Below are 16,102 nucleotides of genomic sequence, written 5' to 3' on the forward strand. Positions count from 1 at the left end.
CACAAGGCACTACTCACTGTACTCTTCAGGATGAATCAACAGGAAGTAAATGTTTGTCCTTTGTTGTTGTTTTGTAGCGACTACAACAACTCTCATTGGTGAGAGGACTTGGTGAGGACATTGTGAAAGAAGACCTGTTACCATCTCCTTTTTCACCATGGAAACATAGACTAAGCAGGATTTTTGCCACTAAACTCTGGAGAGAGGGAGCTACATAGGAGTACAGTAGACAGCCAGACACAACTTTCTACAAGCGACCTGTCACTCCTAATAAGCAGCGATGAGAGGAGAAGAAGAAGGAGAATGAGAGATGTTCGAATGAACCCACCTGTCTCAGACATTTAAAATGGATCACTTCAGTGATAGCTGAATAGGTTATCACACCAAGAAGAGAATGATGCAAATGAGAAGTAATTGTCGCAATGAAACCACTCTCTTCGGTGGTGAGTTGTTACTCCTAGACAAAGGAAGATGACTTGTAGACAGGTGCTAGCTACCGGAGCCCCACCATAGGCTAGGACTGTGAGTAAGAGGCCCTGGGAACACAATAAAGAAAGCACCGAGTTACCCAGACCTCCTCTACCACTCTCCTTCCGCTGAACACTTACTGAACTGCCAGCAGCAGAGATCGACAGGCAGGCAATTTACTCCACAGTGTGGGGCACAATGCACAATGTCTCGCAATATTTCACAATGTCTGGGCCAAGGCTGCTCTGCTGTTGTCGAACCCAAAACACGGCAAAAGTTTTTAATAGCCTATTTTTTAACACCTCTTTTTGTTTGTTGTTACATGTGCAATCTAGACTCATTGTACATACATGGCACTTCTCTCTTTCTTTTCTTCACAACTGTACATAGTAGGAATATAGTTACTTGACATACAGTGCCTTCAGAAAGTATTCACACCCTTTGAGTTTTCCCACATTTTGTTGTGTCACAGCCTCAATTGAAAATGGATTCAATTGAGATTTGTTTTTATCACTGGCCTCAACATGATACCTCATCATTTCAAAGTGGAATTATGGTTTTTTTCTTCCAAATCTGTACAAATTAATAAAAAATGAAAAGCTGTGATGTCTTGAGTCAATAAGTATTCAAGCCCTTTTTTTATGGCAAGCCTAAATAAGTTCAGGAGGAAACATTTGCTTAACAAATCGCATAATAAGTTCCATGGACTCACTCTGTGTGCAATAATAGTGTTTAACATGATTTTTGAACGACTACCTCATGTCTGTGCCACACACATACAATTAACCCTCAGTCGAGCAGTGTATTTCAAACACAGATTCAACCACAAAGACCAGGGAGGTTTTCCAATGCCTCACGGAGAAGGGTAGATGGATAAAGTTATTAATTACACTTTGGATGATGTATCAATACACCCAGTTGTTACAAAGATACAGGCATCCTTCCTAACTCAGTTGCTGGAGAGGAAGGAAACCGCTCAGGGATTGCACCATGAGGCCAATGGTGACTTTAAAACAGTTACAGAGTTTAATGGCGGTGATAGCAGAAAACTGAGGATGGATCAACAACATTGTTGTTACTCCACAATACTAACCTAAATTGACAGAGAGAAAGGGAAGCCTGTACAGAATGAAAATATTTCAAAACATGCATCCTGTTTACAACAAGGCTCTAAAGTAATACTGCATAAAAATTGGCAACGTAATTACCTTTTTATCCTGAACACAAAGTGTTGCATTTGGGGCAAATCCAATACAACATATTACTGAGTACCAAGCATAGTGCTGGCTGCATCCTGTTATGGGTACGCTTGTCATTTTTAAGGGCAGGGGAGATTTTCAGTATAAAAAAGAAGGTTACCTAAGCACAGGCAAAATCCTAGAGGAAAACCTGCTTCAGTCTGCTTTCCAACAGACACCTTACAGCACGACAATAACCTAAAACACAAGGCCAAATCGACACTGGAGTTGCTTACAAAGAAGTCAGTGAATGTTCCTGAAAGACAAAGTTACAGTTTTGACTTAAATCTAAATGACAATCTATGGCAAGAACTAAAAATGGTTGTCTAGCTATGATCAACAATCATTTTGAAAAGAATAATGTGCAAATGTTGCACAATCCAGGTGTGGAAAGCTCTTAGAAACCAGAAAGACTCACAACTGTAATCGCTGCGAACAGTTCTTCTAAAAAGTATGTAAATGAAGGGGTCAGTTGTGAATATTTGTACTTCTGTATTTAATTTTCAATACATTTGCAGATATTTCTAAAAACATATTTTCACTTTGTCATTATGGGATATTGTGTGTAGATGGGAGAGAGAAGAAAAGTTGAGGCTGTAACACAACTTATGTAAATGAGACATTTCTGTATTTCATTTTCAATACATTTGCAGATATTTCTAAAAACATATTTTCACTTTGTCATTATGGGATATTGTGTGTAGATGGGAGAGAGAAGAAAATTATATTTAATACATTTTGAATTAAGGATGCAACACAATGTAACAAAATGTGGAAAAAGTCCAAGGGTATGAATACTTTCTGAAGACACTATATACAGAATATGCATATAGATAGATACCGCATCCATTTCATCCCAACGGCAGACCTATCAAAGTAAAGAATATTTGTATTGGATTTCCCTTTTTCCTCTTTGTTGTTTTTTAACACTAGGTTTGTTGCTCAATCACTTAGGCTGCTTAACACATAGACCTATAGCACTGGGGAGGAAAGATACCGGTAGCATATATAGGTTGTGTAAAAACACAATATACTTCTCGCATAGAGAAGTGCTTCCATAAGCCAGTTATCATATTGGCTCTAATGATGAATTTCAGCTATACTCAGTTTAACCCCGTGTTAACCTGCCAGTTGCTAGCAGAGTCAACTGACCCCTTTGACCAACACCTAACCCATTTGCTGGGTTTGCATCTGAACAATACGTCCTTTGCATTTTTTTCCCAATGAGATTTATGGTTGAAATGGTGTTTAACGATAGTGACACCAATTGTTATAGGATCGAATAGGCTTACTCCAGTAGAGAACCTAGACAGGCTATTGACCCTCTTACTGTATCAATCGTTTATCCTATCCTAGTTCCACATTAGACAGGTCAATATTTTTCATCCCAAATCACATCTGCTAGAAGGGCAGCTACAGTGTAACAGCATTGAAGTCACAATATACCCCAATCGCTAAAACGACATTGTATCAGATCAAACTCAAAACCCAACCTTGGTTTTACCATTTTAACATCTGTACGGTCCTCAAAATATTTTTTTTTTAGCCTCAGCCGTTTTTTGCCTTCCCATAAACCCAAGACAAATTTGAAGTCCATAATTGTCCAAGGTTCTGTATTGTATGAATAAAAAGGATGAGTCCATCATACAAGATTGTAACGTGTAGTGTGGTGTAATGTTGCGTATCGGGGACTACCTCAGCATGAGTTATCACTCATAGCCAACATTGTTATCTTCGAATCCCCAAATATTTTTTTTTTTTTACATACAACTTATCGACTACAAGACAAACTTTCGGCTTCTCAGCTCGGAGCCTTTTGAAAGTGGGATACAGGGCACGTTCTCGCCACTATTTCATGGAGAAATTGTTCACGAATGGAGAACGGACCGGGCCTTCCCTCCCCTCTGCCACCGAAATGATAAGCCCATTGAAAATCAATTGTATCCACCTGTTATCTCGAGATGAATTTTCATGAAAACCTTGACTTTATCCTCGAGTTGCCAGATAGTTTTCATTTTCATCCTCCTTTGTTCCCATCATAACAATATTAATTCTCCATACATCTCCACTTCAGATCAAGTAATTCTGCTTTCATTGCGTTATTATCCTACCGTAGCCTCTGCGGGGTGGCTTATAAGGGAGTCCGCGGTCGTTGTCAATATCTTATTTTCAGCTCGTATTTCTTCCATTTTATTGTTGTAATCCATTCCTGATTTGAGGGCCTCGACCTCCTCCATTAACCCAGGCAATAAATCCACCTTTTTCAAATGTTTGTTCGTGCTTGTCAGCAATGCCCTATCTTCTGCTGACATTGTTGTAAAAGCCTCTTCCACTGTTACATACGGATTGTTTAGCTGGAGGCCTCCCTTAAAGTTTGGCTCAAGGATAGGGCAGATCTTGTTCGCATTTGATGCGTGTGATTGTTGTTTTTGAGCATATCAAAGTGTTGATCGAGAAACCGTTTCAGGTTCACTGTAGATGTTTTTTTTAGTTATCAACCAATCCTCAATGTCTGCGTTTAATTCATGGGACAAGCTGTGCCGACCATGTTACCACTTGCCACATCATTTCCCTCCCTGGTCTTTGTGGTTGAATCTCAAAGCAGCGTTGTTTGTTGTGTGTGCGTTTATCTAAATGACAATCCTTGTCGCCAGGTAGTGATTTCATTATTTGTGTATTCCAGTCATGGGTTTCAAATATGCCAGTTAACACTAGAACCACCACGGGCTAGCAATCACAGTGGAAATATTACATTTAGTCAAATTCTGCTATTGAGAGATGGAATCTGAGTAAAAAAAAGTGCAATGGATGCTGTGGGCCATAATTATGCGGTATGTTTGATGTACTCAGAGGGCTCTGCAGGATGTTAGAGGGGTTTCCGTGTCCAGTTAGTCTAACCCCACTCACCCTCCTCCTCTCCTCAGATATCCGTGGCCTACAGAGTTTCCTGGACCAGACATCTCGGCAGGGGCTGGACGTATCTCTACAGAGAGTGGACAGGAACATCAGTAAGGTCTTCTCGAACCTCTTCAACACCATGAGGACAGAGGAGCTCAACCGTTACAGGGACACGCTGAGACGTGCCATCCTACTGCTCAGCCCCCGAGGAGCGGAGGCCTTCATCCAACAGGTAAGTGAGAGAATTTAGGCCTAGGTATAACCACACGTACATACTCGTGGGTGCACTTGAACACACACAAATCCAGGCTGCGTCACATCCGGCCGCGTTTGGGAGTCCCACAGGGTGGTGCACAATTGGCGCAGTGTCGTCCAGGTTTGGCCGGGGTAGGCCGTCATTATAAATAAGAATTAGTTCTTAATGGATTTGCCTAGTTAAAAATGTGTGAGCACACATTTGCACACACAGACACACACACGTGTGAGCACACATACAGTACACACATGTACTTCACATGCTCTGTGCACACAAACAGAAACACCCCTAGACATAGCCTTTCACCAACTAGCCTATACATACAATACTTATCAGACAAATAGTGTTGACCTCTATGTGACATTGTCAATCAATGAATCAACCAATCAAATGTATTTCCTAAATCCCTTTTTACACCAGCAGTTGTCACAAAGTGCTAGACAGATAACCAGCCTAAAACCCCAAAGAGCAAGCAATGCAGATTCAGAAGCACAGTGGCTAGGGGAAAAAACTCCCTATAGTGGCAGGAATCTACTGTAAGAAGAAACCAAGAGAGGAAACCAGGCTCCGAGGGGTGGCCCGTCCTCTTCTGGCTGTAGGTTAAATGAGTTCATGGCCATTTAAGGCCAGATGGTTCTTCAAGACGATTGGGATTATCCTGATATTCCCCCTCTAGAATCCCCCCCCCCCCCCCCCCCCCTGGTCAACATACGGTTCGGGGGCATTGTCTATCATTAGACATTACACATGCCTCCTAATAGCTCAGTCTGTCAGTTGTCCTGGAGATGTCTTGGGACTCAGGCTCAGCACCGCAGACGGCCCGTCCACAACTAACAGACAGAGTGGAGAAGGAACACCGTTCTCATGCATATGGATGAGTCAGTTCTCCAAGCCTCAGCCCAGGCAGGCTGTATTTTTAGAAGTTTTAATTTTAGCAGGCAATGAGAGAAGAAGGTGTAACCATGGCACCTCTGACTCGGCAGCTGCATTCTCTTTGGAACGTCAGTCAAACTGGGCGCCGGTGGCAGCTACCTGCTTTAATCTTTAATGCCTCGTCATACTCCGACTCCCATTGCTACTCTGCCTCTACCGGGAAATGCTTGTGAATATTTGAATTAGCTGTACTGCTCTGTAAACCAGACACGCTGTTCCATACTGTAAAATATCACTGCCTGTCTGTCTGGATGGACTGTGGTGTTCTTACATCTATTCTGCCCAGCCTCTAGAAAGACAGACAAACAGACTGTCTGTCTTTTGGTTGGAGGTGAGATTTGGACTTGTTTATTAGTGACGAGTGTTGAGTGCTGCACCACTGGCATTGCCCTGGATCGACAAGTGATTTTCACTTCAACAATACTACAGATTACTATAAAATACTACAGTACTTACCTTTAGTATATTGTAGAATATTACACTACACACTGTAGTATCCCTCAAAACTACAGTATTATCCACACACAAAAAAAACCTCTCATAAATAGTACAATATTGTCCGCAAAAACACCACACTTTTTTAACCATAGTAAAAATTACAGTAAAGTACCTGTCCATTCCCCATCCACCATATCGCAATTTGTGCCACCCATACTGTACATGACAAACTTACATGCCAAGTATATACCATATTCTGTTCCTACAAGTAATTAAAAAAACAGAAGCTCTGAACTATCCATTTCAAACCCCAGTCCTCATCACCTACAGGTTCTGGAAAATGTGTTATTTTAGAATTTCTCCAGTAGGTTTCATGAAGGATAAAGCCTCCACTTCTACAGTATGTCAAAGATAATAAAACAGAAACACTATACTGTAGTAAAAACTACAGTAATGTCCATAAAAACACTACAGTAAATGTGACAATATATTACAGTCCGCAAAAACACAACAGGAAATATTTCTGTGTACTACAATACACAAAAATACTAAATGAATTACCATGGTATGTACTACAGCTTTATTTTAGTACAGTATTTATACTATAGTTAAATCTAAAAACTACAGTGTTCAGTGTCATTTTTTTTCTGACTTAGTCAGAGAACAATACAGTAAAGTCTGCAAAAGCACTACAGTGAATACTACAGTATTTATACCATAGTATACCATAGTATTATTTCATGTGGGTTGCTTAGAGTGTTAAGGCCTCTTGCTCCTCTCCGATCCCTAAGGTGTGTAGGTCATGCTGTAGTTACTCAGACAGTCCTGTTGGCCAAGTGTGTTATTGAGAGTTATTTCCTTTTCCTTCTCCCGTGGCCTTTTGGTGAAGTGTAGCCGGGGTGCTGGTGGGCGAGATGCAGTCGGTTGGCCGTCTGAGGAATAAAATTGACGCAGCAGCCTGTCTTGTTGTGGCTGTCAGAGATGACAGGTGAGCACTCTCACTTGATTAGACATGAGACCAAATTCAAGGTACTTTTCAAAAGAGATAGTTAGACAGTTTCTTTCTGCCATCCCACACTGCCTTCGCCTGACTTCAAGTGGCTGTTGGGCAGTTGGACGTTTCATAAAAGGACAAGTAACACCCTGCAGGCCTGATCCTGCAGTAGCTCTGTCAGAGGATGTGTGGTCAGTGATGGAAAGAGAGTATAAATGCACATCCATACCACAGGAGCACACACACACACACACACACACACACACACACACACACACACACACACACATCCACACACACACACCCACTTTGATGACACCACAGCTTGTCTCTATCGCTATCTCGGTCTCAGTCTCTGTCTCGGTCTCTTCACGAGTCCCTGGTTGAGTGTGGCGTGGATATATCTCTCCAGATAATGGATGCCTTTATGTAATCTATATGACACTTCGTGATACGCTTGTTCAAGGAAATCGTTGACTTTTTATTTCATTTTGATTGAGGACGGCACACGGAACATTATGTTTGATTTAGAGGTTGTATCTCACAAATAATAATAGAAATGATAAAGCGTTTTGTCAGCAAGCACTAAAAAATTGCCTTGGTGTTCAGCACTACTGAGTGGAAATCTATGTGTACACGTGACGGGGTGGTGAGCCACTGTGCACAGGAATAGCCAGGTGTCTGCTTTGATGATTGATTCTGTTTTCCATGTCTGGGCTGTTTTGTTCCCTCGTGTGACTACGGCAAATGAGCACTTACCGACAGGCTAGGGTACGAAGACATGGCTCACCCACCATGTTTGTGGTCCTGTATGGCTCAGTTGGTGCTTGCCACACCAGGGTCGTGGGTTTGATTCCTGGGGCCACCAAAATGTACAATTATTTGGCATAGTAAAAGCACAAGGTGAATTGCCTCTTTGAGAACATTAATGTGTTAAGAGTCCTTTTGAGATGTGACAAGGAAATGTTTTTTAGCTTTCAAGCGTAAATGCGCCATTCACATCCACTTGTGATTCAATAAACTATGATTCCAGACTCCACGCTCATGCTTAGTAGCCATTTTGTAAGCTGTCCATAGCCTAGGTTCCAGAACACAGGGAATGCACTTATGAGAGCAATGTCTCACACAGACTACCTTGCTGAGTCTCTGATTAAAGCTAGAGTGGCTGAGGGGAGATATGTGTGATCTTTCATCCCTTTTCCAAACAATATGGCTGTGGTTGAATATGAGAGAGAAAGAGAGAGAGAGAGAGAGAGAGAGAGAGAGAGAGAGACGAGAGAGAGAGAGAGAGAGAGAGAGAGAGAGAGAGAGAGGGGGAGGCTGATGCAGAGGTAGTCCACACGGTGCTGTGAAATTTGTGGCACTCTTTATCTCCTGCGCCTTTGCTATCTCTTTTTGTGAGTGGTAAATGCTGTGACTAAATGCAGACGGCGTCTGTTAAAGGCACAGCAAGAACCATGGCACTGCCCCCCCTACACCCCCCCCTCCCCCCTTAGGTACCCAGGACCCCCGCTGTGTCTCCCTTCAGTCAAGATTCAGGCTGCTCCCATGCCCACGCACACACACCAAAGCCACACACTCAGGCTTTCAGTTCTAACACTCAGTGAAGAGTCTTCAGCAACTGTGCTGTACAGGAGAGGAAGCCCTGCTGCTCCTAGAAGAGATACCAGAGTATACCTTTGTCAGGAATAATGAGTGATGTCCACAGAAGAGATGGATTGATGCAGTGATTAACCAAATGCCTGCAATCGTCTCCTTTCAATCAGGGGCTTCTCCTCAGTTGTTAGCATTCACACCCAGTTTCCGTTTTGCCTCGTTCAGTTGTTTTTCTTTCCTTCCCACTCCAGGGGAAAGGAGGTCAACATTGAACGTGTTCACTTACTTTAAACAATGATGAAAAGGACTAGGTGACTTTAATCGTTTGGCGCTGAAATATTCATGTTTCTTCTCTGCTAGCTGCTGGATGTGGTGGCTAGTGGATGCTGTTTTGGCATCTCTGATGTGGGAGCGTGCTCTCTTTTCAGACACACTGGGATCCCAAATAGAACTACAGCCATATGTCGTCGGTAAGAGATGGCGGTCTACTAATGCTCTCGGGTGTTAAGAGCTCGGTGTGGTTCCCTGTACAGAGCTATACAGAACTTGTAATCTTGTCTTTTTCTCGAGTCAATGCAATGGTACATGACAATCCGCGTCTGTACTCACGCACCAGGACCTATCTCCCTTCAGAGCTGTTGCACAGCTGTTGTTTTAGGGCCCAGGTTGAGGATGGAGGGATAGTTGGGTGCATGGAAAGTTAATAGAAGGATGGAAGGCACGATAAGGATGGATTTAAAAAAAACCTTGCTAAACACACATTCTAGTGCAGTTCCACCAGTACAACACTGTGTTTTCGCTCCTCTCTCTCTTCTCGGTCCCCTCTCGCTCCTGCGGAGTCTGTGAATTTCACCTAACATTCACACTGTGCAGATGCTCAGCTCATCGCAGTGCTGCCTCCAGACTTGCCAAGGCCTCAGATTGTGAAGTGACACCGTTTTTCATTTATTCCCAACGCTGTTCCCTGGTAGGGCCCTGCCAGACCCCAATCACTGAAGGTGTACGTCCCTATTCCCTATATAGTGCACTACTTTTGGGCAGAGCCCTATAGGCTCTGTGAAGAGGGTGCCATTTGGGACACTGTCAGGGTGCTCCATCAATCCTCATTCTGCCAGTCTTCCTCCTCTTTTCCCCGTGTTTTTTCTGTCCGCTGAGGTGAGAGGGAGGCTGGGCTGGGGCTGTCGTGGCTAGGGAAGACAGATTGAGTGGCATCGCCCATCAGGCAGCCAGGAGATGACGGATGACACGTGGTGGGCAAGGTTCCACCTCCTGAGGAGGGGGGTGAGGAGCATGTGGAAAGCTGTGTGTGTGGGTGAGGGAGGGGAGGTTCTGTGTGTGGGTGGGTGGAGGGACAGTGCGTGCATGTGTGTGTTTGTGTGCACGGTAAATGACAGAATGGCAGGTTTCTCATTAGCCAACCCAGCAGCAGGAGGAGAGGGAACAGGGGTTGGGGTGAGATAGTTTTTTTTTTTGAAGCATGGGGAGTGTTTAAAGGAAGGTCAGAGAGCTGTGGCACACACAAGGACACTTGTACACGCAGTCGCACGCACACACGCACGCTCGCACACACACACAATCAAACAACACACAAGGATATGCATTTTTTTTTAAATATTTTTTTGTACATTACACCTTTTTGTCAAGGGAGGTCATTCATTCTGGCTAGACTTAATGTGGGTATAGAGGCTGAAGTTTGGTGATAAAAGTCCATTTCAGGCCAGTTGCTTCACAAATTCATCTTATACAAATTGGTATTACTTGGTCAAGACACCTTGGGCCTGTGTGCAATTGACCAAAAGTCCCCAATGGGATTCAATCATTTAAGTTCGATTTCCAAAATATTGACAGAACTGATTGCCATTCATTTTGATTGCCATTCATTTTTGGTTTGTCAAAAGTTTGAGTCATTTGCCAACTTGAGGAACACAGTGACTACAGCAGCCCTGGATCCCAGCAACCATATCTATCAAGACAGGCTTCTCTGCACTTAGCCTCTTTAAGTAAGGGGTAATGTTCTGCAATCAGATAGGCTGCAATAGGCTATCCGGGGGTTACATTTGTAGAAGAGATCAAATTATTGCATTTCAAGTACCATTAACATCTATCGCCGACATTAAATAAAATATTTCTAGTTGTGTCCAACTGAATGTAGTGTATATTCACTTCAGGCTTGCACCATCTTTCCAAGAAGTTGTGATGGTAATGGGAGATACTTGTCTCATTGCTGTTGTATGTAAATTAAGAAACGTTTTGTATTGAACACAAGTCCACAATTATGTACAGGACATACAAGTCCATATGTTAATTGTATTTATATAACCGGTGGGTCTAATCCTGAATGCTGGTGGGTTAAAACCGCATTCCAAACGGTGTCTATTCCACAAGTTACCACTGGTTAACTCTATGACATTTCTCTGTTCCATCTGACTGCGCAGTCCACTGTCTCATCAGCCCAGCCAGGCAATGTATTAACTTGATCTCCACTATAAAAAGCACCTAGATTAGACATTATCTCACATTTCTTTTAGACTAACATTTAGTTTTCAACAGTGGAGATTTGTATTAACCTTGCTGTCTGTCTCTCTGACATTTGCAACATTGTTTCAATATTCAAATTTGATCTCAAGCTGTCCTATAGAAATGAACGTGTCGGGAGTCGGGACGAGACAGACAGGCAGGCAGCGTTTCTCAACAAGTCAGAATCACGGATCAGCCGGCATCATTTTTATGGATAAATACAAAGAAATGTCAATTGAAAAAAAGGTCAAAAGAAACAAAGTGCAGCTAGTTTGCAGTCTTTCCAGATTCAGTTTGAAGTGATTGTGTTGTTGGCTAGTTCCTCTGAACAACAGTGTCCTGACGAGTGAGCTCATTTTCAATGCCAAGTGAAATCGCTCCCCATTAGCTCATTGTTATGGATGTATACAAATGTCTCTGGAAAACAGCTTAAGCAAATGCAAATGCAGCTACTTTGTTGTTTTTCTGGCAGCACTTTTTGACCCGACATTAAGTTAGCCGTAGTTGGTTAGCTAGCACCCGAACCGATAGAACGAACGACCAGCTGGCTTGGGTAGCAACCATAGATTTGTGTCGGGACTATATCTCATGGAAGGATGAAAGAGTATAAGTAAATGAATTAAAAATGTTTTGGTGATGAACATGTCATTATTTGAATATGCTAGTAACCCGTTGTATAAAAGTGATAATGCCCTCAAAGTCGGTGTTTGGAGGATGTATTGGCATGGTTTGCCGTCCCTCGACTTTGTCTCGGGCCTAACAACACCCATTCCAATACATCCTCCAAACACCAGCTTCTCTGCATTATCAGTTAAATAAATCGCACGTCAGATCTACACCGAAGTATCACAGATGACTTGCCCTTTTTAAGCATGAATCCCAGCCAAGCCAAACTACCATCGTCTCAGCTCTCTCTCTCTCTCTCTCTCCCTCTCCTCATCCTCTCTCTTCCTCTCTCCTCTCCTTTCCCTCACACATGTCCTGCTTCATTACTTATGCTGTCCTACTGTGCCAGCAAGGACTTATGTGATGGGAGACAAATCCTGTGATTAGCAATGATTAAGAGCATCGTGCAGGGGGGGATGAAACTTGGAGAAACACCCTGTCTTCAAGAATCCTCTAATCCCGCTCTGTTTACAAGGTGTCATGTGTTGTCATTTGCACAGGAGCCGTGTCCAAGCCCGGTCCTTATACCTGCTTCTAATGAGTCCTGCTCAAATGTGATTTACTTTATGGCTCGTACACTGCAGGATGTGATGGTTTACTGAGCTGAATGGTGATTGTAAGGGGATTTGTATGCCATTTACCTTGGCACAGATATCAAATGGATGTGCTGTTTGAGACTGTGTCATTTGTCACATGCGGAGATACGTAATTTGTTGTGCTGCCACTGATAAAATACATTGTTGTTCTATCACTCACAGGCATGACAAGTCTAATCTTAAACCCTAACAGTTGTCCGCATAGCGAGAACGCGTTTCCACTGCTCCGGAGTCATATGGCGGCGAGCTTTACACCGATCCAGCTGATGCTTGGCATTGCGCACGGTGATGGAAACCCATTTCATGAAGTGCTACGCGCTTCAGCACTCGGCAGTCCCGTTCTGTGAGCTTGTGTGGCCTACCACTTCGCGGCTGAGCCGTTGTTGCTCCCAGACGTTTCCACTTCACAATAACAGCACTTACAACTGACCGGGGAAGCTCTAGCAGGGCATAAATTTGACGAACTGACTTGTTGGAAAGTTGGCTTCCTATGACTGTGCCATGTTGAAAGTCACTGAGCTCTTCCGTAAGGCCATTCTACTGCCAATGTTTGTCTATGGAGATTGCATGGCGGTGCACTTGAGTTTATACACCTGTCAGCAGCGGGTGTGGCTGAAATAGCCGAATCCACAAATTTGAAAGGTGTCCACATACTTTTGTATATGTATGATTTCTATGACAATAAAGATTTTGAGGATAACACAAAAAAACATAGAAACGTATTTCCATTGTGTTCCTCTTGTTAACCATGTGCATCATTCATCAATGAACATCAAATTGAAGATTCAAAACGATTGGAGTTGAGGCAGTTTGAAAATTCAGTATGGCTTGAGCAGAGGGCCCATCGATGGTACAGCAGGGAGAACGTCTGTCTGTCAGACAAGCCAGGAGTTCTTCATCGGGACCAATCGCTATATCCGATGTTCCCATTATCACAGACGCCATGCAAACATCACAAACACCATGCAAGGGCATGCAAAGGCATGCACGCAGGTATGCACACACACACACACACATATAGAAAAACACACTTGTAAACACACACGCACACACACACACACACACACAAGGCACACACACACAGAGGTTCTGTTTCCGTTTGTTCTAAGTCTGTCTGAATGTTCTATGTTCCTTGCTGGGTGCCTATCCCTACTTCTCCACGAGTGCTTGTCAACTCACTTAACTCTAATAAAAAGCAATATGGCAAAGTACATGATAACAGCTGCAGCTGGCTTGAACAGAAGAGGATGTCATCAGGCTTAAAGCTCAAATCCTTGAGTGCTGACAAAGTGAAATGCCGAGCTAGCTACAGTGAAAGTGCTGAGTCTAACGATGTAGCTAACACCAGGGAATAGTGTAACAGCAAAAAGCTTCACTCAGTCGGTTTAGTAAGAACATGCATTTGAAATGAGTAACATGTCAACATGTTGAGAGCACAAACTAGGAAGAAATGTGTCACTATTAACTCTTGAATTATTGATGCAATACCCTAGATCCCCATTGTGCACAGTACATTGTTCTTTAAAACCCTCTAGAGTCTAAGCCGGGGTAGAGGGGGGGAGGGGGGGGGGGTTGTTTTTAGATGGTCTTAGCAAGGATCATTTAGATATTTGATTTGGAAACTTCGACCCCTTTAGGTATCCCCCCAAAAATGTTGAATATTGAATTTGGCCTTACTGCTATTAGCCCATAGAATCACATTGAATAATATATTAATCAATGGAAAAACAGATAGTTAAAAAGAAATCGAAAGGAAGTTTGTTTTTAAATGCTGTCCTATATCTGAGAGATATAAAAAAAAAACATCAGGAAACTATTAAAAATGTGTTTTACACATATTTAAGCCCTTTGTTTAGGTACTAAACTACTTCCATATACAGTACTTCCATTCATTTGTTTAACTGGTAACGGGCAGCCTTCATGCATAGTTTTGTGAAGCTTGTGAGCGCTCTAGCAAAACAACCAACATGGACGTGTTCGTGAGAGCCTCATCTTTCTCTAGCCATAGTAGTTTGTGGGCCAAACCGGACGCTACAGACGTTTCGATTTTCAGGATGTCTCATGGTCTGGCAAACACTGCTGTAGCTTGGCCACCTTCCTCCGCAGATGCAGAAGGCATTAACTTAAATTAACTTAAGAGGGTTAAAGGGGAACTGAATTGCCTGATTTGGGGAACTGAATTGGGGAACTGGGGAACTGAATTGCCTGACTTGTTTCTTAGCGTGCTCATTTAGAAATGCTAGCGACAATGACTGAGCCGAATTAGAGTGTCTTTGCCATTCAATCACAAGAAACAAGAGCAGTAGTTAGTAGTGACAGTGAGCTAAGCTAAGCTAACTTTGCTATGGAGAGAAGTTTTGAAGTTGAGGACTTCTCCCCATCTGACTCGCCATCTTGAGATGGTCAGCTAATTCAGTTCTATGTGTAGGCTAAAGCACACTAAAGCTATGTGTAGGTTAAAGCACACTAAAGCTAGTGTAGGCTAGCTTGTGGATAGCTGCAGCTGGCTAGCCTATTTAGCTGATATTTCTCTGTCAAATTACAGTTACAATTACAAATTACCAGTGTTGCCAATTTCATGACTTTGTTGCTATATTCAGTGAGTTTTCAGACCTATTCAGTGACTATTAGTCATAAAGGGGCTAGCGACGAATTCAGCTACATTTCAGGCTGCCTTTGGGGAGTTTTGCCACCAACTTTTTTTGGTTTTGATAGCATTTAGCAACATTTCCCAGTCAATTCTGCCGCAAAAAGAAGTCACAACAACAGTGCACGCAAAGGCAGAGAAGCAGAAGGGGAGGGGACACAGTAAACACTACATCGGGGACCACAGCTGTGCTGCAGCAAGGCAAATTGGTACTGTGGCGTCGTCGCGGCAATAGCAAAACATTATTTTGAGACTGCTAACGAGAAATCAAGGAGCCAACAGCGATTCTCCCTGAAAAATGATTTGCAACACTGGCAAGAACCAGTGTCTGGAATGTGTTTTACGACACTTTGCTACGAAAGCAGCTTGCAACTTATTTTTTAACGTTTCATCTTGTCACGTTACCATGGGGACGGTATTAACTGCTTATTGAATGCCCGGTGTTCAGTCAGCTCAGCTTTCATACAACACAATGTTCTGTAACTGGCTAGTTTTGTCTTGGGTCCTCTTATGTCCGCTGTTACAGATTTCTCAGGGGACAAATCCCAGAAATACTTATATCCCAACAAGTTTAGACTATATGTGGACATTTCACTAACATCACCCAGCTTGAGTGTAGATACATTTATCAACGAAACATCGATGGGTGTGTTTGTGTTGCAAAGAAAATGCCAAACAAATTCTGCAATAAATATCACATTGTTATGCCTAGAAAGAGTATGTGGAGAGTACAACGTCAGCTGTCTAACCAGACCTAGAATGGCATTCTATCTCTATGGTCATTTTGGCCAAATCTAGCTAAGGATTTGCCTAGCTAACCACACACTGTCATGCACAGCTCTCTGGTTGAGGTTC

General features: G+C 42.9%; 1 protein-coding gene across 1 annotated transcript in view; it reads left to right on the plus strand.

Moving 5' to 3' along the window:
- LOC139377498 (glutamate receptor ionotropic, delta-1-like) overlaps positions 1-16,102 on the plus strand; it is a 417,048-nt gene that overhangs the window by 256,751 nt on the left and 144,195 nt on the right. The window contains exon 4 of the mRNA XM_071120533.1: positions 4,631-4,836. Coding sequence (XP_070976634.1) covers positions 4,631-4,836 — 206 coding nt within the window. The remainder of the gene's footprint in view (positions 1-4,630; positions 4,837-16,102) is intronic.

The sequence above is a fragment of the Oncorhynchus clarkii genome, chromosome 20 (genome assembly GCF_045791955.1).
Source record: "Oncorhynchus clarkii lewisi isolate Uvic-CL-2024 chromosome 20, UVic_Ocla_1.0, whole genome shotgun sequence".
Classification (NCBI taxonomy): Eukaryota; Metazoa; Chordata; class Actinopteri; order Salmoniformes; family Salmonidae; genus Oncorhynchus; species Oncorhynchus clarkii.